The sequence below is a fragment of the Botrytis byssoidea genome, assembly GCF_014898295.1.
Source record: "Botrytis byssoidea strain MUCL 94 chromosome Unknown BBYS_021, whole genome shotgun sequence".
NCBI classification, from domain to species: Eukaryota; Fungi; Ascomycota; class Leotiomycetes; order Helotiales; family Sclerotiniaceae; genus Botrytis; species Botrytis byssoidea.
In genome coordinates, this window is record NW_024065862.1 from 94,721 (window position 1) to 116,586 (window position 21,866).

General features: G+C 43.0%; 9 protein-coding genes across 9 annotated transcripts; 4 read left to right on the forward strand and 5 right to left on the reverse strand.

The window, feature by feature from the left end:
* Positions 1 to 234: 234 nt before the first annotated feature.
* EAE97_009200 (uncharacterized protein) lies at positions 235 to 1,062 on the reverse strand (the record flags this gene model as incomplete). Its single annotated transcript, XM_038879715.1, has 1 exon — positions 235 to 1,062. The coding sequence occupies one exon, from the start codon at positions 1,060 to 1,062 to the stop codon at positions 235 to 237; it is 828 nt and encodes a 275-aa protein (XP_038729271.1).
* A 430-nt stretch (positions 1,063 to 1,492) lies between these two features.
* Positions 1,493 to 2,404, reverse strand: EAE97_009201 (uncharacterized protein; the record flags this gene model as incomplete). The annotated part of the gene is made up of 2 exons (XM_038879716.1): positions 1,493 to 2,272; positions 2,341 to 2,404. 2 exons carry the CDS (start codon positions 2,402 to 2,404, stop codon positions 1,722 to 1,724), a joined length of 615 nt encoding a protein of 204 aa, XP_038729272.1. The 3' UTR covers positions 1,493 to 1,721.
* A 1,984-nt stretch (positions 2,405 to 4,388) lies between these two features.
* Positions 4,389 to 5,406, forward strand: EAE97_009202 (uncharacterized protein; the record flags this gene model as incomplete). The annotated part of the gene is made up of 2 exons (XM_038879717.1): positions 4,389 to 4,618; positions 4,716 to 5,406. The coding sequence occupies 2 exons, from the start codon at positions 4,389 to 4,391 to the stop codon at positions 5,404 to 5,406; spliced, it is 921 nt and encodes a 306-aa protein (XP_038729273.1).
* A 3,914-nt stretch (positions 5,407 to 9,320) lies between these two features.
* EAE97_009203 (uncharacterized protein) lies at positions 9,321 to 11,940 on the reverse strand. The gene is made up of 3 exons (XM_038879718.1): positions 11,807 to 11,940; positions 10,587 to 11,749; positions 9,321 to 10,533 (listed from the first exon to the last, which is right to left on the reverse strand). Exons 1-3 carry the CDS (start codon positions 11,878 to 11,880, stop codon positions 10,118 to 10,120), a joined length of 1,653 nt encoding a protein of 550 aa, XP_038729274.1. The 5' UTR covers positions 11,881 to 11,940; the 3' UTR covers positions 9,321 to 10,117.
* A 1,224-nt stretch (positions 11,941 to 13,164) lies between these two features.
* EAE97_009204 (uncharacterized protein) lies at positions 13,165 to 13,529 on the forward strand (the record flags this gene model as incomplete). Its single annotated transcript, XM_038879719.1, has 2 exons — positions 13,165 to 13,350; positions 13,470 to 13,529. 2 exons carry the CDS (start codon positions 13,165 to 13,167, stop codon positions 13,527 to 13,529), a joined length of 246 nt encoding a protein of 81 aa, XP_038729275.1.
* A 495-nt stretch (positions 13,530 to 14,024) lies between these two features.
* Positions 14,025 to 14,707, reverse strand: EAE97_009205 (uncharacterized protein; the record flags this gene model as incomplete). The annotated part of the gene is made up of 2 exons (XM_038879720.1): positions 14,025 to 14,297; positions 14,366 to 14,707. 2 exons carry the CDS (start codon positions 14,705 to 14,707, stop codon positions 14,025 to 14,027), a joined length of 615 nt encoding a protein of 204 aa, XP_038729276.1.
* A 303-nt stretch (positions 14,708 to 15,010) lies between these two features.
* EAE97_009206 (uncharacterized protein) lies at positions 15,011 to 15,629 on the forward strand (the record flags this gene model as incomplete). Its single annotated transcript, XM_038879721.1, has 2 exons — positions 15,011 to 15,079; positions 15,135 to 15,629. The coding sequence occupies 2 exons, from the start codon at positions 15,011 to 15,013 to the stop codon at positions 15,627 to 15,629; spliced, it is 564 nt and encodes a 187-aa protein (XP_038729277.1).
* A 515-nt stretch (positions 15,630 to 16,144) lies between these two features.
* On the reverse strand, positions 16,145 to 16,672 carry EAE97_009207 (uncharacterized protein; the record flags this gene model as incomplete). Its single annotated transcript, XM_038879722.1, has 3 exons — positions 16,145 to 16,255; positions 16,307 to 16,383; positions 16,441 to 16,672. The coding sequence occupies 3 exons, from the start codon at positions 16,670 to 16,672 to the stop codon at positions 16,145 to 16,147; spliced, it is 420 nt and encodes a 139-aa protein (XP_038729278.1).
* A 230-nt stretch (positions 16,673 to 16,902) lies between these two features.
* EAE97_009208 (uncharacterized protein) lies at positions 16,903 to 20,333 on the forward strand (the record flags this gene model as incomplete). Its single annotated transcript, XM_038879723.1, has 2 exons — positions 16,903 to 16,974; positions 17,031 to 20,333. The coding sequence occupies 2 exons, from the start codon at positions 16,903 to 16,905 to the stop codon at positions 20,331 to 20,333; spliced, it is 3,375 nt and encodes a 1,124-aa protein (XP_038729279.1).
* Between the last annotated feature and the right edge of the window lie 1,533 nt (positions 20,334 to 21,866).

A 21,866-nucleotide genomic window follows, 5' to 3' on the forward strand; every position in this document is an offset into this window, starting at 1 on the left:
GAAACACCACCACTAAGAACAGTCGATAATAGATCAAAAGCACGCTCGTATGAAAAATTCAAGACACTTGTTTTGCAACATAACTCTTAAAGCCAAACATTCCTCCAAATAATCTTCACACCGTATAAAACGACCCATAACCAGAGTGTTACCATTGCTCCACTCTACACCTCTACCCAAGAAATCCCACGAAAAGCCCAGCCCACACCAAATCAGCACATTCTAACATTTCACTCAACTCATCCCCGAAGCCGAAGTTCGAATAGAACTAGAGGACGGCTCCGACCTGGATACATTCGTTGATGTAGAAGATTCCTCGGTATCCATAGCTTCCATATGTTCCATACTTCCGCTTTCTCCTTCTTTTTCTTTCCCCTTGCCTTGTCCAATGCCAGCAAGGTGGGTACCATTTGTTTCCTGTGCAGAAGTACTGCCATGTGCATTTGCATCGGTCATATGCGTATCGATATTCCCCCCATTCCTTCCATCGCTCTCATTCGAACCTACACTTCCCTCTCTTTCACCTCCCCCGTCTCTCTCATACTCACTCCAATCACTTTCACTCCCACTCCATTGCTCACTCTCCCCATCAACCAACCTCAAAACTTCCTCCACGACCAAAAAATCTCTCTCTAGCACCTCCGCCCAATTTTGGACGTTTCCCAATTCTTTCACCTTCTTCTGTCCCTCCCTAACGACTTTCTCCAATTTATCCCCCTCTTTCCCTAGCTTTCCTATCTCTTTCTTCAATTCGTTTTCCTGTTTCGTCAATGCGCTGCTATTTTGATGGAGATTTTGCGCTCGAAGTTTTAGCGCATGTTCGTGAGGTGTGAAGATATTTTGGATGGATGCATTGAGAGCAGTGCGTGCTTCAGCTATTTGACGGGTAGTTTCTGGAGAGGGAGGCAAAGGTGGAAGAGAGGAGGTAGAGGGGTTGCTTTGAGCATGAGAGTGAGTTGATGTGGAAGCTGAAGCGGATACCGAGTGGGAGCGCGAGTGTGAAGATGCGGAAGAGGGACCGGGAATATCGGGAGGTGGTGGTGCAAGGGAAGAGATGGGCATTATTGTGTAAAGAATTGGTATATGTGAACGGTTGTCGAGATGATGCGATTGAGGATGTGATGCCGAGAATGGAAAGAGGCGGTGTATTGTAATCTTACAATACCAAGCGGTAGATTTGTTTCTTTATTACTTATCAGATGTTTTATTAAACGGCAAAATTGCAGAGCACAAGCTAGATATGCAAAGAAGAGAAATGGAATGGATCCGTACCTTGCAGGTTGGAGAAGGCCATTGAGAGTAGAAACATCACGAGGTTGATAAGAAATGCGGGGAGGAACATGGGTTACATATGGTTACACAAGGGCCTTGCAGCCAATTCAGGTCCAGGTCGATCATTTTGGTTTCCCCAGCTTTTATAAATATCGAAAAGATTGTCTCGAACATTGAATGAGTTTTGACTAATAACATGATTTAAAATTGGTATGTGGGCGATAAAAAATGACAAAAAAAATCGTTGAAAATGGGCTCACACAATTCACGATTGCACCGGTATTCAAATGCTTCATTGTGAGAACAAATGGCAAAGCGGGTATTCTTATTGCTTTTGAATTCATCGTAGCCTATTGCAGAGAACCATTTTTCGCATGATTCCATATCAGGAACTCCATGCCATGAATCCCAATCAAATACAACCCATCCTAAATCCCATAGAAGATGATTTACTTTCTCAATTGGCGTTGGTAGAAAGCCAACTCCTCACCCTCCAAAATGTATCCATCAACACGTCCAGATTGTCCAGGTCTGGATGAGACTGCGGCGTAAAGACGACCAGCCTCGAATTGCTTCTCCAAAGCGGGGTCGACCTTTCCTTGGGCAGCGAATCTCTCGTGGTGCTTCTTCTCAACGGACTTGCTCTTCTTGGTGTCTGGCTCCTCGACAGCTTGACCGGCCTTTTGTTGACGTCTACGTCCCAAGTTTTGACCGTAGTGTGCCTCGTACCATTGTCTGAATGGTGCAGCATCGACTTGAACAATGGCGGATCTGGTGAGGGTGTTGGTTCGGACCAACTCGTTGTTGGAAGGATGGAAAGCGACAACGATCACACGGACCTTACGGGCAATACCCTCGGAGGCCCATGAGAAGTTACCGGCTTCGAGACGGAGAGCACGGAATTTGCGGTTACCACCACGGGTACGGACAAGATGGATTCTCTTGGTTCCGATACGGGTACCTGCTTCTTGTCTTCCGGCTTCGAAAGCGCGCTTCTTCCCTGTAAAAGTCTTAGTTTTCAGGTTGGAACATATATCAATCAAGATATATGGGCTATCTACTACGCACGGTAATGGGATCGCTTGGCGCCAGAGGCGGAGCGTTTATGTCTGCTGTCACGGCTGATACCCATGATTGCTAATTCTGTGGTATGAATATTATTAGCCAAAGTTGAACAGATATATGGACGATTTTTTTATCAATGCAAATGTTTATAATGTCTTATCGAGAAATCGAATGCGCGACCAGCTATGCGATGGCAAAATGCCCGAGGAGATGTGCAAAAGAAGTATTGATATGTGATATGGTGTGCAGTCGATTGAAGAAGGGTTTTGACTCCATCTGAATTATCCACTGTGCAGCTATTCCCAATCTTTTTGTTCTTTTTTTGCTCGACAACCCTCTGTTCCCGCATATTCTGGTTTCGATTTCGTTCTCGATATTCGATCGTAATACAAATAGCAGTTGAGACGTTGGTAAAGTACTGACCTGATGGATTCGAATTACAATCGTTGTCGTCGAAGAATTTGTCGTGAGAGTTTGAAGAATTTCGAATCGAACTTTTGCAAAAATGAAAACGGTGCGAGAAGCTAGTGTGAAGGCTAAGATTAAGCGATTTTTTTTGTCTTCAAGGATTACTATCACGTGACTATTCATCGAGCCTGCCCCTCCATTATTTTACGGCCCAACACACTCGCTTTTTTCACTAATACTTCAATATGAGAACGACAACAAGTCTGATGTTGTACTCAAAACTCACAAAATGGGCAACAATTGAAATCATGGCGAATAGCAATTCAGGTGTACTATTAAATATTAGTATCCTACTCACTCCCTGGAAAATATTCCATGGTATGATTGACTTTATGATATTGAATCATCTGCGTTACTACATAGCATACCAGATATGTTTCTAAACTTGCTATTAGGGATCAGCTGCTATACTATCTTTTTTGTGGGTCGTTATGTCCCTGCCTATTCCTTCCCCATAGTCTTCGAACTAAATCGTGATGGTGCAAACGAATAGCCCATCCAGTGGATAGAGAGATCGAATTGCATCTTTGACCCAAGCATCTGTTCAGAACGTCTTATAAGATAATCTGAGCATCAGAGAAGGAGATGATCACTTCTTTGGTCAATCTTGGACAATTTGCCATCGTCCAGTCTGATGAAAGATATATCGCCCGTGCTTAATTCTTCTCTACGACACATTGTTTGACGATTCCAGTTTGAGAGTTCTTGATTACTAGTTCAGCATCAAAAATATAAGGGAATATTGTCTCCCTTAGAAGGATTTCACTACTGTGGACATTTACCCCTCCTCGATCAGAGCTGCAAGGGGTGGAAACAGAAGCGTTGTACGAATCTTACTTGCCGGATAGGGAATGCCCCAATCTATACAAATTTAGAGGTGAGAATGAGTACGATCATTCCCTGGAGAGTATGTTGATGGCGATCGAGTGGCTGTTGGAGCATTGTGCAGATATAAGGCAATGAATGTGCAAAAGAGGATGTTGGTGAGTCGCTGAACAGGTAATACTTGGTTCGAGTCGTTGAACAGTGGCGTTTTGCTTGACTGTAAGAATGGTAAAGATGAAAGTTTAAAGGAGACGTATGGTGAGTCTGCAATGGATTCTATCCTTAGTTTTCTCTAAAGTTCAGTGGGCTTTTTTATCTTAAAAAGCGTACAAAGAGATACCATACAATGGTGCTTCATTTGCTTTTTTCAACGCTCAATGGATGTGTCGAAAATACAAGACCAGGCCGTTCGATTCCAATTCAATGTGACATACATGTATATCAAAGATGGAATTCACTCTCTTCAACCTCACTCCCGGTTTCATATTTCACTATCATCATAACTGTCGTGCTAGCCCCTGAATTACATAGAGTTCGATTTTCATTGCTTATTTCCAGATATCTTGTTGAGTTGTATCAGCTCTATGTGTTATCAGTATCGAGTTATTCTTATACACCCCCCTGTCTACGACAAGGGCCCCCATTGGTCTCACAATGAGGAGTAAAATGGATGTAACCTCCCATCACACTTTCACGCTCGAACTTAATTGACAACACTTTCATTCCATATCACCTCTCCAAGGTTACTCAATTCCAAGATGGCCGAAGTCTACAAGCTACCTGGCCATAAAGTCGACGTCAAGCTCCTTGTCTTTGATCATGAGATTCATTGCCATTCATTGATGCTGAAGCTTGGTTCGGCTTATTTCAGAAAATTCCTCGACTCAGCAGACAAACCCCCAGCTCCTGCGAATGCAACTTTCAGATACGAATACGTTACCATTCAAGATACCCCGAAGATGTTCCAAGCCTTGAAGTCGCATCCAAGGTTAGTTTTATTGATCGCTACAAATTGAACAAATCCTCGAATTCTACATCTCACATTTGACACAAGGCTAATGGAACCACTCCTAGGTTGAGGGCAGAGGTGATAAGCCTGTCGACACTGAATCCGACCATTGGTACATTGCTTTCAAACATATGACTGATTGTATGTACGGGAAGTCCTTCACACTCGCCAGTTTTGATGATATCAACTTTTTGGCCAAGGTTGCAGATTTTTATGGTGCGCTGCCAGTCGTTTCAAGGTCATTGGATACAGTATTCTTCCGAAGCCCAGAATTCATCGAGCAAATACCTGATCATGCTGGCTCTCTCTTGAAGATTGCCTACCAATTCAGAAATCGAACTCTGTACAAGGAATGCATGATTTATGTTGCTGGTCGGTGGAAAAGCGACCCTTGCATAACAGAAGATGATATGGATCTTCGCATCCGAGTTCTCGCTGCATATGGAAGCGTTTGCGACAAACTTGTCACAGCGAATCATGCTTTGATCAATTTGGTTGCAGATCAGTATTTGGATAAAAAAATCCATGAAGAGCTACGTTGTATGGCGGAAAACTACTGCTGGTCGCTAGCCGCTTATTATCGAGAATTTTACGATAAACACTACACTCCGGATATCGATCGGGTTCTGACTAAGGTACTGACTAGTAGTCTAATCCTTGATCCTTCTAAACTTGGAGCAGGTCAAGGGAAGTTCAGAGATTTTTTTGTTTGCGCGGAAATCGCAGACAAAGAACTCCCGTGGGATGGAGAAGAAGAAGACTGGTAGAGGCTCAAATCTCAGTAGCCGCAATCGGCTTTCGAGCTTATCACTCTTATAGTTTCTGGATTCCAGTACCAGATGAGAATTCTAAAGCTAGGTAATACTTGAACCACGATCTTTCAATTGGTAAGTCGATTGATTGCACCTGTTCCCTCAATCTCAACATCTGGGATTTGAAAGCCAAGGTGCCTGTACGCTTAACTGATACACGCTAGTGTCTTCCTCCAACATTTTTATGCAATAGTTCACGAATGCAGGCTAAGTTACTCACATATTGCAACGAGAGGATGGAAGTGGTGTCTAGGCTGATCATTCCTCATATGGGAGTTGTTTGGGGCTCTCGACAGACAACTTGTCACAATTACAAAACAATTTCAATGATGTTACACGGTTTCAAAACAGCTTCTGCTAATGACAAAATGAATTTATAACCAAGCATTATGTAGTCTATATGCTGTGACTTTTATCTCCTGTAAAAGAGGCTATGCCCTTCATTTCTTTTACCAGTATTCCAAGAAATCCCAAACTCGACAAAGAAACTTGGTAAAGGGCACGGTTATATCGTCCCACCGATAGACTTCATACATACACACACCCACGTCATCATAATGCTATTATCATAGATTATAAAGGTTACAGGTCCGTCTCTTGACCCCGTGAACAAAACGATACAAAAATTCTTGGTGCTCCAAATATCTATCTTTCCTCTACTTCCCGAGCCCGTTCAATCACGCATCATCCATTCCCCAGAGGTTCCATTCACACCCAAAGCGGAAATCCAGATAATTGGATTTCAGATGGAGAAATGGCAAACGAGAATCCGCCAAAATGTCGAGGGGGGCGAGATTAAGAGCTGCTGGGACGAGACTGCAGAGACTTTGGATCGAGGCTGTGAAGGGAATGGTGGAGAATTTACAGGCGCCTCAGGGGACGCATGAGGACTATTGATGATATTGCTAGGTCTTCAGCGGGGGTTTACTCAAAAGGAAATGGTTTTATACTTGATTGAAGTACGTGGTGTGCGTAAAACCAGCCCTTTACTTGCTTGCCTTTGAATCACACGCAGAAGGTACTCTCCGAATCACTGTATAGCATTTAACAGAACATACACGAAAAACCCAATCTTAAGATCTCGGCCATCCCAAGTTTTACAATGCAAACGGTCGTCTAAGTTTTTGATCAATTCTCACCATGTATTGACTCATGTACAGAAATAATCAGAGCAATCAATCCAAATGTATCGAGAAATCAGGAACTGCACTAGCAGCGAATAATCGCGACAAAGGTGTCCAGTTTCCTATTCTCATATCAATAAAATACGAAAGCACTCCCAAACTCTACGATTTTGTCTGCGTATCTGCGCAAGTAACACGGGGCTTAGCTTCGAGAATAACCGAGGTGTAGCGCCTATTTCTGTACGACGTATTGATGACTTGTCTCATGTTACACGAGATGAAAGCACAAGGCTGTGTAACCAATACGAGAAACCCACCGATCGCCTGAATGGATTCTCAAGAAGCGAGATATCGGATCCTTCGGCGCTGTTTTCCCCAAACGTACTTTTTATGAGCATTGTTGACATTTTTACAAATAGCAGCGCGGAGATAAGAGATGTCTTCCGAAAGGTGGCGCGACGTCGGGTGCGCTTACCATTATTACTTGGCAAGTATACTGCCCTAGATGCCTGATAATGTTCAACCTGCTGAATGTAAAGTGAGAGAATTGGTCGGAGTACGAAGATGTAGGATCGTTGTCGGCTCTCTAATACCACACAACTGCCCCTGAACAAGAAATGTGAAATGTAAGATTCTAGAATCAGGCACAATGATCTCCGCATTTCGAGATTGCTGACCTAGAGGTATAATCATGAATACGCTCGATACAAAATTGAAGGTCAGACTGCACCTTGGCGGGTAGCATATACTGTTGCCTGAAGGGCATGCCAACATTTTGATCAAATTCCGCACTACTCAAGAGTCTTGTTGCCGGGGCCTAGAACACTGAAATCTTAGAAATGAGGTTTTTGCATAACATGATTTACGGGAAAGACCGAGATTTCAACTGCATGTGCGCCTCTTACTACTGTGCTAGCCGTTTCGTCGGGTTATATACAGCTCGAGAAGTACCTCGAATCCAGGCAGCATACGATAGCTCTGCCATTAAGTGCTTATTCTCAAGACTTTTAACAGTCAGAAACAGACGATACAGTACGAAAATGTACTTAGATCCAGCTTGGTTGACGGTTGGAGGCTTCTAATCACCCATGCTGCTTGCTGATATGATATGAAGTTGCAGTTGATGAGCGTGTGTGTGTGTGGTTCCATCGGCTGTTCTTTACAACTCCCAGTGATTGAACGACGTGACCCTAGCGTATATTTGTACAGTCTCAAACCTAACGACCAACATGGTAGGAAAAAATATCACCACACCCAATCACAAGAGCTGTTGGCGAGCAAGCCAATTCTCGGCCAACTGCAAAGTATTTTTTAAATCGATCGCGTGTCGAATCAAGGTTCATGACTGTAATGTGTCTTGTTGGATGTTCAACCAAACTATCGGTATCAACGCAATCCTGACAATCATACTGTATCATCCAATTTCACTTCGCAGCATCCATCAACAGCGAAATTTCGTGTGCATCCGTCACAAGATTCCAGTTTGAAAATCGATGCAGCTGCTGCCTGCTGTCAGTCAGACATGGCCTTTCTTGAAGGTGTCCATGATAAAGGAAATAATATACAAGGGGTACTGGGGTGAAGGAGGGGAAGGTGGTCAATACTACGCTGGAGAGAATTCGAAAGAAGGATCAGGAGTCAAAAGCAGACGGTTAAGAAATGGATGAAAAAGCACAAGGTTTCTCATCGAATTCGAAAACAAAAATGGATTTCATTACATACACAAGAAATGATGTTACGAGACAGTAGTGGCAAAGAGAGAATCAGCTTGTAGAAGCCGTTATTTTGCTAGGAGTAGTTTGAGATGATAATTTCAACTCCAGATACATCTTCAACCGGATTACCAGTCCGATTTAGCCGGAAGCGCTGACGAAGTGGGGGCCGATTTGACAACGTGGCCAAGGCGGGAACGAGTACGAAAATTTGAATAGTTTAAGTAAAAACTCGGTACTCAATAGGTGAACCAAACTACCGGGTCCGCATTCGTGATCTGATAATTCCAAACTCGGACAGGGAGAGCGGAGATGCGCTTTGTAAATATATCTGACAATTTACCCAGCAGTAATAAAGCTACCACATGAAACGATATGTTGAAAGAGGCCCTCCATAAGGTCCACTGCTGACAACCACTTCAAAAAGGCCCACACGCAATGGAACGTGATTTTCGAGTTATCAGTGATGGCACTTGTATGTAAGGATCAGCTGCGGCGTGAACTTTCAACACACCTGCATTCCACATCCGAATGCGGCCATCGGCATGCCGTTAGATTCGGGTTCGAATGTCAGCAATGTTACTTTTTTTCCTAGTGGTAATGCCTTCAAACTTTGCTCGATTTATTTGAGGTTCTAAGTTGAGGGCGACTGGCAAGATTTAACTCAGAGGATGATTGGCTGTGTTGCAATTTTTGTATTCATCAAATTAGTGATACGGACTCTCATCACACCCGTTTGAATGCGTGCCGATATGATTCACTGTGGAGCTGGCCATTAACACATCTCAGTATGCGCGTAAGAGGCGTACGCAAACTGGTATGCCAATAAGCGAGCGTCCGAATGTGAAAGTGACTGCATTTGTGCTACCAATACCAGAATTGCAGATCAGTGATTGCAGATCGAAAGAATTAGATTGGTTTTCCAGACTCTTGAAAGGAAGGGAAATTTCTTGTTCCCGAAATAACTTCTCTTTTCTGACAACAATTTGTCATACTAAAGAGTTAATTCATGGAGCGTCCATCTCGTATGACGGGTGTTGGGATCTGCTATATCCAGATCTTAATTTTCCCTGTTTGAATAGCACAAATTTAGCGCGTCTGGCGGCAGCGTAGGCAAGTAAATCCTACAAAATAGCATGCATACACACCGAAGAAAGACATCTCGTAAGCTGACGTATTAAAATCGTTATAGGCGGGACTTATGGTTACGGCCCATGCCGATAACACCAAGGGGTGATTCTAAATTTGTGTGGAAGCTTTGGCGTCTGACTGTACCGAGCATAAGTTTCTCTAACCCACAAAGTTGTATGCAGAAGCGATCTTGGTCCGTGGTGGGTGCCCATACCAAGCTTAAGCGATTGCTACTGATAGATCTGAGACGGGTAAGGCTAATTACTGTTTTCTTCTATCAAATTCCCAAAGCTAATAACAAGTAGCCGACCAAAGCGGCACCGATAATCTTGAACATGCGGGTTATGTTGTTTACTGTAAATTTCCCCTTCATTTAATCCGCGAATATAATGTTTATATGTACTCCTGGCAATATATCATAATGAAACCTTGACAGCTTTTAGGTGGTTGATAAGATAAAACCAGTAATTTTGGTTTGTTCCGTGTGTCATGCTGACAACGCCTTCCCCTCCAATCAGGAAACTGATTGAGCTATCGGAAATCGGTCGATTTTACATGCAATGCAGATGGAACTAATGGCAACGATTGAAAGCGGCATTACAGCTTCCCGGAGATGATTGTTGATACTATTGGCATTAACATTAGTGATGAACCTGAGTAGATACAACAAAACATCTTATAATAGATGATAATTAGATGTTATGGCGACAGAATCGAAGGTGTAACCCGGTCTAGACTCGAGCGAAAGAGCTCATCCGCTATTTCTCCATATTGAAGTATTCCTGTCACTATGCGGTAGCCCTCAGGTAACCTCTCGTCATTCTGCCTGCATGTAACCCGAATTTCTTTACTCCATCGATCGACCTCAAAAGACTCTCCATAGCATCTTGCATTTTCACGAATCGTTCCAAATTCATCCATTCCTGGTTGTTCAAGTGCCATCTTCCATATCGCGATTCTTGCAATCACGCGGCTATCCCATGCGCCCTCTCGCCGATGAGAAGAAATTAGTAGCTTCAATGCTTCACCACGTAATGCCGGCGAATTGCGGCAGTACAATGCGACTTCGAATAATGGTATCGTGGTGCGAATATCAAAATTAAATGATGATTTGCCTGTGAATTTAGTGAGCATATCATAAAATATCACCAAGAAAGATAAAATGTACTTCGCAACAAATATTTTTCATAGTCAATGATATCTCGCGTGTAAGAGACGATATATTGAAATGGCTCCAGGAGCTCGTCCGTGACCGATTGCGGTTCGTTGAGACTTGTGGCAAGCTTGATAATACTGATTAATATTCGCATTCTCAATGATTCAGGTCTTAGCACCGGATGTCCAGTGATATTAGGTTTGCAATCGGACATCCATGTAGATCGACGGAAGACAGTATCCCATTGTCTCAATTCCGCTACATAATAGTCTCTCAGCTTGATGGCCGAGCGAGGAATATTTCTTCTCGGTGTGAATCTATATTTGAACATCTCTATGTAGAGGTTGTTGGCTCTTGTGACAAGTACACTTCGAGTTTTGACTGCTTCCTCTATACTAGAGAAGAATTCCGGGATATAAATCTGCTCTTTTCCAAATATAGCTTGGCGATAAGAGAACTCCGATTCGAAGCCCATAGTGGAGTAGTTGACACTATCGAGACTCATCAGGATACTAACGAATCTATAGTCCAGGAGTTTTGAGGTCTCTTTCGTAAGCAATGATCGGGCACATTGCATATGAGAAGTTGCTAGATCTCGATTTCCATAGAAGCAATCAAAGTGGGCTAGTATCGTAGCGGCAATAAACAGTGTTCTTGAACGTTCAGGTGTACTTTTTGTGTCTGCTATGAAGTCTCTCGTTGACTGCAATGCTTTGCCGTATTGTTTAAGAGCGAATTGTTCATGATCTTGAGTTTTTTGTGAGCTGATGGTGTCCATCTGAAAGCTCCGCACAAGGGCAGAAATAGCGACAATTCCATGACTAATACATGGCGTAAAAAAGCTCTCCTGGAGAACGACTTCGGTCCAAAAGAATGACTCGATCGATCTGGCTGTACGGCGTGTTGTGTCCGCGATCATGCCATATGGATCGGTAGAAGTCGCAGAAGTAAAGTCTTGAAAGTATAGCCATTCTTGCTGACTAAGATTTAGGTAAGACAGTTGATGATATGGTAGAGTTGGTGGTGCCGGGCGTATAGGAACTAGGCTTTGTCGAACAGTTTCTTTCTTTTTCGTTGATATTGATGCTTGTATAGTGTAACCACGACATCGAATCCCGGAATTAGAACATCGAAAACAAGCTGGTTTTCCTTCATCGCATTTAAGTCTTCGAAATCTAAGTATATCAAGTCAACATTATGCTCGAAATAAAGTATTGATTGATAAAACCTACTTGCAAGTCACGCAACCCGACCTGACTTTAGGCCTAGAAGCTCTTTTTCTGATATAATCTGACATTTCGGACATTATTGATTGGTGACGTTGAATGGAGAATTCATGGAACTATAAATCTTGAAAAATATGCGAGGACTGGTAGTTAACATTTATTAAAGTTATATGCCAATGTACCGAAAACTTCCCCTCGAACCCACCTTGAAAATGGCTGAGGTTTGCGGCTAAGGTTGCAAGGGTCGGCCGTTGACAGGGCTGGGCATGGTACAGTGACAGGTAATCCTCTGGGGTCGTAACGAAAGGGCGTGCAGGATATAATCATGCCAGGGTCATAAGTGGAATACTGCATATCAGACAATAGTGAGATTAATATCAAGGGGAGGGACTCATCGGACATTTGACGAATGAGAGAACCTCCAGCTGCTGAATGTGCTGCATTCAGGAAGCTCTCGTCTCATCTATTTATGAACATTTTGATTGCTCATACGGTAGTGGTTGCACTTGCATAGTTTCTTCCTAAAGAAAAATACAATTGTAGTAATAGATGATCGAAAACAATATGGACAACGTTTACCTATAAGGACAATCCCAAAGGCAAGTAGCCAACTATTCTAATGGATAAATGGTGAAACTTCCAAATATCTTTGCCCCATGGGATATTCATGCAAGTCGTGTTCTTCTGAGAGCTAACGATAATTTGAAGAATTGTTGTAACACGCTCAAAAGCTCGCCAGACTTTGCACCAACTGTACATTCTGGACCTGAGCTATGCCGATCTGTGAGGCATATCCGACCGATTTCAAATCGGCGCTCAAAACAAACTTTGACATCAAACTCTTTATTGGGCATCAGACGATGATTTGGCAGCAAGGCAAATAAGCAATAACTAGCACAGCTATGTCTATACAAAAGGTGCCTAAAAAGATGCAGAGGATTCGATGACATAAGAAATTTCGTGACATTGTAATATTTGACCTTGCTTTGGAATACACAGCCGCCCGAAGCATCTAGAACTAAGAATACCTTGAGCGTTTTGGCATTTTGCTGTATAATAGGACAACCTTTTGAATTCCCAGAAACAGAACCAACAGTTGGAGGTTTACGTAAGCAAGCTCGGTTGGCCGGACACGAGCCGGACTAGCTAGCGTGGGGACTGCTCGGGCTGATTGTTAGAGACCAGGTCTACCAGGTCCCGAACAATTGATTACCTAATCAGAGCCAATTTTTTCTTTGTCAATTTGTGATCTCCGCCATCATTACCTACAACTTTATGACCCCTCGGAGAAAATATATCTTACACATTTTAAAAACAAACCAGCGACTTTACGCTTCGAAGATCATTGCAGAAGGGCAGAAAATATGGCCGAGAATATTTACGACGAAATCGAGATCGAGGATATGACTTATGATCCAGTCCTACAAATTTATCATTATCCATGTCCATGTGGCGATCGATTTGAAATTGGCATTGCTGATTTGAGAGATGGCGAAGACATTGGAGTCTGTCCAAGTTGCAGTCTGATGATCAAAGTTATTTTTGAGGTGGTGAGTTTCACTCTTTTTGATGGGAAAATTTGCTCGAAGCCAACATGGTGGCATACCATTACGGCTTCTTTTATGTGAAAGATATTCTTGAAGTATATTCTAATCATGCCGTGACGTAGGATGATCTACCAAAGCCGGAAGGAGATCAAGGTGGCCCTCAAGTGACGATTGCGACATGAGCAGGTTGATGATCCGAGGCTATTTATATCATGCATCGACCGGAAAATGAAGGTTTTGCTGGAAGATAGAATAATTGATGGAGATGTGAAAGTGAGGACAGAAATACTTTCCAAAACATAATTCGCGCCCAACGATGGTCGTTCAATCCAGCGCCATTCTGCGAAGAAACATTCCGCAAGAATAGAACCAGATTGGGTCAAACCAAGGTCACAGGGGACAAGCAACAATGAGAATTAGATCTCTAAGAGAAGTTATATTGTGTCTATAATGAGCAGGCAGTCAGAAGTTTAGACTGTGTCCATTATCATCAGGTAATGCCCAAACTAAGAAGCTACCTCAATGTCTCATCGGTTCCCCATATTCATGAATCTGAAGTCGTGAAAATGCCACTGCCAGAAAACGCCGGTTGATTTTCGATTTAGAGCTCACCATTTGCAAAAACAAAAAATTGTTCTCGAGATCCATCCATGGATTTGCCTAGGCTGTGCAGGTGATCACTCATCTCTTTGTATATCAGGAGTGTATGAACTCGATAAGTCGACACCGACCTCATTCAACAGTAGTTCGTTCAAAGACGATCCATCTCTCAAGTATATCCACTCCCCTGATCCTGTGCCTTCCTTTGAATCTTGACCCTCACTCGTAATCACGAAATCGTAGCGCTTTGGCCCAGATGTGGGAGAAGAAAGCCAAATTTGTTTATTTGGTGGCTGCTTGTTGATGACATAGGTGCCGATGGGTGGAAATGAAAGTGTCAGAACCCCAGCCTATAGATCTCAGTCAATTCTGTGAAATCACCTCATAGAAGGCACGTGAGCCTGGAGAAGAAACGTACGCTGTATTCGACATCAACATCTTCCCTCTCCTCTTGCAACTCCTCTAACTTCTCAACCATCATGTCCATGTACTTGTCCGATAACTCATTGTATTGTTCTTGACTGAGCTCAGCAGCTTGTTTTGGTTCTGGATTGCTTTCCAGTATCTTAGGTTGAGGATTCTCGGATTCCGGGGACAATCCTTTGCCCACTTTGTTCGAAGTTGTGATAGGGCGGTAGGTTTGATAAACAAGACTTGCTCGAATGGTTGGAAACGTTCGACCGCGCGCAAGGAAATTTCGAGAGGTGCCACATCGGCGGGGTGCACAGCGAAGAATCTTTGCGAGGAATGTGCGAGTCATTGTTTCGTTTAAATGGAATGCTTTGTAGGATAGAAGAGGAGGATTAATAGAGTTCTGGTGGATAGATGAATTGATTGTTCCAATTCTATTTCGTAGGGGTTGATAAACAGATTGGTCGCACAGAGCTCAATTGAATTAAGCTTTGAGCTAGCTACCCCACGTTTTTTCGCTTCATTGGCATATCGGGATTTCCACACCACGATCCTATCACCTGCATCGTGTTCAGCCTTCTTTTGTCGGCCTTCGACATAATTCTTTGTCAACAACAAACTCATTTGGTTCTCCATATACTTGCACTCAAAGATGATCAACGCAGTTCTTGTCTTCAACAATGCTGGGCAACCACGGCTTACGAAATTCTACACACAACTAGTGAGTACCAGCCACTCACCACCCTCCAAATAATCTTTACTAAAAGCCCAACCAGGAAACATCAGTTCAACAGCGACTTATTTCAGAAATATTCACACTCGTCTCTAATCGTCCTGCAGGCTCATGCAATTTCCTTCCGCTTCCGCCTCTTCTCGCCTCCTCCTCCACATCCAAAACAGATTCATCTCCTCATAACGATATTCCTTCCCTCGTCACATATCGCCATTATGCGACGCTATACTTCATCATTATTTCAACATCTACCGAATCACCACTTGCTCTTATTGATCTGATACAAGTATATGTGGAGGCACTCGATCGTTTATTTGAGAATGTATGCGAACTAGATTTGATCTTCAATTTTGAGACGCTGCATGCAACTTTGAGTGAAATGATCGTCGGCGGTGTTGTTATCGAGACACAGCTAGAGAGAGTTGTGGAAGGCGTGAAGGCACAGGGGAAGGTAGCAAAGAGACCCTTGAATGAAGGAAGGGGCGGAGCATTAGGGGGTATGGGAATGGGGGGAAATTTTGCCTGGGCTACTCGATGAAAGTTAGCGACAGTTCTGGTCACACACAAGACCGACTACAATCAGAGAACGCCCATGATTAAGCAAGACCACAAGATTGCAGAAATACTCGATCGAAGGCTGGCAGCGAGGAACATACCGGAGGGCATTTTTAGAAGGTATTTCAACCCTCTCAATACCAAAGTTGGTTCATCAGCTTGAATAACATAAGTCTCATATCTACTTGTTATGAGCACAAAAGAGCCCCAAATGTTGTCAGCACACCGCTCTTCTTGGTTACATATATACATATATATCACCACCAAATTGTGCTCTCAACATTTAACGATGATTCAAGATTGCAGAGTGTCTTCGAGTAAACCAGATCTGTGAAAGAATGAAGAGCAAGCAGGGATATCTTGTGGAGGATTTCTGGTCCATGCATCATGTACAGTTCCAGCCCATTGGTATCTAACGCCTCCACGCCGAGAATATACTACTACAAATTATACAATATCGCGACGTTCTAGCATAGCTTCGAAAACATGACCTGTGCTTCAGGTGCTATTCTTTGCTACAGGTGATACATCTTCGGCTTGATTTACACGTTTGTGAACTTGGTCCTTTGACCACAGTGATCCTGTAAGTCCAAAAAACCATTCCCGAACCTGTGATTCGTCAATATTTCATGTCTTTATTAAATGCATAGGTATTCATACTCCTTGAAATGGTGCCTCCTCGTGAACCAAGTTGTCTTTATTCCAATCCGCGAAGAGCACTCCGTAAACTATCACAACTGTTTCCCATATATCAGCATTCCGTGATCTGATGTACCCATTCATAGTCTACCCACATAGAATAGAACTCAATTGTGCGACTTTGACAGCTTTTGTCCATCTCGGTCTCGCCCACTTGAGCTTCGTTCTCCTTTTGTATCTTCGTTCAAGTCGGAATTGATGCTTTTGTGATAATTTGGAGAAATCGGGAGGCCACAGTCTTTTTGCTTTGTAAGGATTTGTATTCGGATCATATGGTAGCTCTAACCGGGTCTGCTGGGCAGCACGTCTAACAAGTGTGCGGAACATTCTTGTTGATGCTATAACTATGAAATCGTTTTAAGCTTCAGTTGAAGCTGGACAAGATTGTAATTGTTTTTGCCTTAGGCATCTATGCATAAACATCCCACCAGCCCGCAATTTCTCAGTGGGTAACCCGAATTTCAGTGCGGTCTCTCTGACTCAGTGAAACTTTCAAAGCAACAACATATACTCTGCAGAGGGGATATTGAAAGGTCTAGAATTTCAATATTGCAATCATGGCAGCTGTTGAAGCCACTGCGAAGGCTTTGGAGAATGCCACAATCTCCAAAACCAAGGAGTTGAAAGGTGTAAGTACCCCTCAATTGGCTGATTCACAATAGTTACTAACCACGAAACCTTTTAGACTGAAAAGAGAGACAAACTTATTGCAATCGAGAGAAAGTACCAAGCACAATGGGAAAAGGATGGTGTATTTCAACCAGATGCTCCTTCAACTTCCGATGTTCCCCTCCACTCTGTCTCCGCCGCAGAGTTGCGCGAACAGCACCCTAAATTCTTTGGTACCATGGCATATCCTTACATGAACGGCACTCTTCATGCTGGTCACAGTTTCACTGTCAGTAAGATCGAGTTTACTGCAGGTTTCGCACGTATGCAAGGAAAGAGAACTCTGTTCCCTATGGGTTTCCATTTGACAGGTTTACCTATCAAAGCAGCCGCCGACAAGCTTGTGAAGGAGATCAAGCTTTTCGGAAAGAACTTTGAAAACTACAAGGAAGAAGAGGCCTCGGAAGAGAAGACAAATACCCCTACACCAACCACCCATCACGAAGACGTCACTAAATTCACCGCGAAAAAGGGAAAGGCTGCCGCAAAAGTTGTTAAGATGAAGTACCAATTCCAGATTATGGGGGCATTAGGCATTCCATTGGAAGACATCCATCAATTTGCAGACCCACATTACTGGGGTGCCTACTTCTCTCCTCTGTGTAAACGAGACCTTACGAATTTTGGAGCTCGTATTGACTGGAGGAGATCGTTCGTTACAACTGACGCCAACCCATATTACGATGCTTTTGTTCGATGGCAGATGAATCGTCTCAAGGAGCTTAAGAAAATCAAGTTCGGAAAGAGATACACAATTTACTCGCCAAAGGACGGACAACCATGCATGGACCATGATCGAAGTGACGGAGAGGGTGTTGGCCCACAAGATTACTTAGCTATGAAGTTGAAGGTCTTGGAATGGTCGTCAGAAGCCGAAGCTGCTATCAAGGATAAGGTACCAGCAGATGCGGATATTTTCTTCGTACCTGCTACTCTTAGACCAGAGACGATGTATGGTCAAAATTGTTGTTTTGTCGGACCTAAGATTACGTATGGTGTTTTCAAAGTTTCAGAAAAGGAATACTTCGTAATTACCGATCGCGCAGCAAAAAACATGTCGTATCAAGATATTTTCTCTGAAAATGGTAAAGTCGACAAGGTTGCAGAGATTGTTGGTTCAGCATGTGTTGGAACCTTGGTCAAAGCTCCACTCTCTGTACACAAGGATGGTATTAGAATACTTCCTATGGAGTCGGTCCTTCCTACCAAAGGTACTGGAGTTGTCACCTGTGTACCATCTGACAGTCCAGATGATTATGCGACTATTATGGATCTCGCGAAGAAGGCGGAGTATTATGGTATCAAAAAAGAATGGGCCGAATTAGAAATTATTTCTGTCATCAATACGCCTTCATTTGGAGATATGTGCGCTCCGTTCTTGGTGAAGAAGCTCAAGATTGCTTCACCAAAGGACAAGACAAAATTGGAAGAGGCAAAAGAGCTTGCTTACAAGGAGGGTTACTATCAAGGTACCATGACATTTGGAGAGTTCAAGGGAGAGAAGGTCGAAGTTGCCAAACCAAAGGTCAGAAAGCAAATTATCGACGCTGGTGAGGGCTTTGCATACTCAGAACCCGAGCGAAAGGTCACCAGTCGATCTGGAGATGATTGCTGTGTTGCATTAATGGATCAATGGTACCTTGACTACGGAGAGGACTCCTGGAGAAAGGAGGCCCTCGCACATGTTGATTCTGGTTTGAACACTTACTCGCAAGAGACCAAAAACGGATTTGAAGGTGTCCTCAACTGGCTCAATCAATGGGCCTGTGCCAGAACTTATGGTCTTGGATCGAAACTTCCCTGGGATCCTCATTTCTTGGTTGAAAGTTTGAGCGACAGTACCATTTATATGGCATACTACACCATTGCTCACTACCTTCACAACGATATTTTCGGTAAGACTCAAGGTCTTGCTGGAATAAAAGCAGAGCAGATGACAGACGAGATTTGGGATTATGTCTTTGCTCGTCGGGATATAAGCGATGAAATCTTGAACCAGAGCAAGATTCCAAAGGAGACTCTCGAGTCTATGAGAAGAGAATTTGAGTACTGGTATCCACTTGACCTAAGAGTATCAGGAAAGGATCTTATTCCTAACCATCTCACTTTCTTCCTTTACATTCATATTGCCATATTCCCTCCAGAGTACTGGCCAAAGGGCGTCCGTGCCAATGGCCACTTGCTCCTGAATGGAGAGAAGATGAGTAAATCTACTGGTAACTTCATGACATTATTTGATATGATCAACAAATATGGTGCAGATGCCAGTCGTATCGCATTGGCTGATGCCGGAGATGGAGTTGCAGATGCTAATTTCGAGGAAGACGTTGCTGATAACAATGTTCTCCGTCTCTACACCCTTCGAGAATGGTGTGAGGACATGGTCAAGGATCAAAATAACCTTCGTACTGGGGAGAAGAACGACTTCCTTGATGCACTCTTCGAGAACGAAATGAATGTTATTGTTCACGAATGTCGTCAACATTACGAAGCAACGGACTACAAACTTGCCCTCAAACTGGCTCTTTATGACTTCACAGGCGCTCGTGACTTCTATCGTGAAGCCAGCATCGCTGCCGGTATCAAGATGCATAAAGATCTGATCTTCCAATATATCGAGCTTCAAGCTCTTCTTCTGGCTGTCATTGCACCTCATTGGTCTGAATATATCTGGCTCGAAGTCCTCCACAAACCCACTACTATTCAAAACGCCCTTTACCCCGACGTTCCAGCTCCAATTCCAGCTCTCAGTGCTGCTCGCGATTACGTCCGCTCTACATCCTCGAATATCACTTCTGCAGAAGCCGCTCAACAAAAGAAGAAAGCAAAAGGAAAGGACATCGGATACGATCTCAAGAAACCCAAGAAGCTTACCATCTTCTCTGCCGCTAAATTCCCTGTTTGGCAACAAAAGTACATCGACCTTGTTCGCGAATCTTGGAACCCAGAGACAAAGACTGCTAATGACAAGGAACTAAATGGAAAGATTGCTAAGATGGGTGAAATGAAGAAAGCTATGCCTTTTGTTCAAGTCTTGAAGAGGAGATTGCAAAGTGGTGAGGCTCCAGAGCAAGTGTTTGAGAGAAAGTTGGCCTTCGATGAGAAATCGACACTCAAGAACATGGTAGCTGGCCTTAAGAAGGCGGCTGGGCTGTCGGTTATAGAATTAGTCATTGTAGATGGTGAGGAAGGCGCAAAGAAGGGTGTTATCGTCCCAGTTGAGGGTGGTGAGGAAAAGGAGTATGGTACTTTGCCAAGCATGGCTGAGCAAGCAATTCCTGGCGGTCCAACATTTTTATTCGAGAATGTTGAGGTTTAAGCAGTAAATTAGATATCAAATTGAAATGTTTTAAGTAATCTGAATGTTTTAAATAGTTTGAATGTCTTAATGATCTGATTAATCGGATCTGAAAAGGCTTTTTTAGAGCTTCCAAGCTTTCAAGATTCTACATTTTGATGATTTGAAAGTTCGAATTCAGCTCACAGTTCTAGAATCCAAATATTCTAGTGAAGGATTCCAATTTTCAGTTCATCGCGCAAGAATTAAATTGTATGATATAGATAATTTGGCTTCTGACAGCATTAAGCTTGTGAAGAAAATTTGCGGCTGTTCCTCCGTGAATTTGATTCAGCAATGAAAAACTTCTGATGGAGCATTTGGAACTCTGCATCACTCCAGCGGACCCAAATTTCAACCATTGGTTTGAGGGTATAGCTATATTTAGATCTGTATGGAATGTAGATGCAGAATGTGTTGATTGCGATATGAAGAGATCTCACATTCCGAATGCGTGTATGGAACGATGAGCGCGGCTTAGCGTGCTAAATGGCAAAATTTGTGAAGCTAATCTTTTCTTGTGGTCAGATCTAGATGGTTCATAATATCTGGTTCGCGGGTGGGTATTTGTTCGTTTATGGTTGTATGTTTGGTGGTCTTCGTAAATACTTTCACGCATGAATTCCGATTTCTCAATACATTTAATTTACTCTTCTTTCTTTACAACTATCTATCTATTTATTTATCTGAACTACCTCTTGAGCTTGATTGAATTCAATATTTTCATGTGCTTAGAGCGATCACTTTAACCACTGCCTACTTTAAATTTATAGAATACTAGTCAAGGGCTGCTTCAAATCATGCCCCTGGGAGGATGGCACAAGTTGTTCTTTTACTCTTTTTTCTTGGTTTGCTATTCTGAAGTTCTTCGTATCTGATAGATAGGAAATGCGCCGGATATTTTTTATTTGCGATAAAGGCAATAGAGAGTGTATGTAGTGTGTGGGCCGCCAAGAGAGATCGTAAAAAGGCTGAAAATATTGACGGTACAAAATCCGCAGATGTATAGAGAACGCAGACACGAGCTAAGTTGAATTTCGCTCTTTACAGAGCAAAAGAGAAACAAAATTCACTGACATAAAAAAGCATTGAAGACCCGAGGATTGTATGCAGCAATGCCCGAGTTCGGCATGCTGAAGAATGCGGACGGCTTAAGCGAGACTGGAAGCATCTCCGTCGGTCTGGAGTCTGCGAACACAAAACTCATTAGCTGATATCAAAAATTAGGAACTAGATTGCAATGGGTAGTCTTGGATGGAAAGAGGTGATGAACACGAATACTGGAGGATTTTTAGTCGGTTCAAGCGCAGTTTTCGAAAGCGGATATTCAAGGAATAAAGAAGTGAATTTGCCTGCTATCAAGCTTGAGCAAGCAGTCGATCCGTCAGTCTAAGTATGTTTCCATGAATAGCTTTGCTCCTATATCCATATCTGTTTTCGTAATCGATACAGAGGAAGCGAGAATCATAAATTGCTTTGTTCATGCACTGATATCTTACCATCCTCTACGTTTTC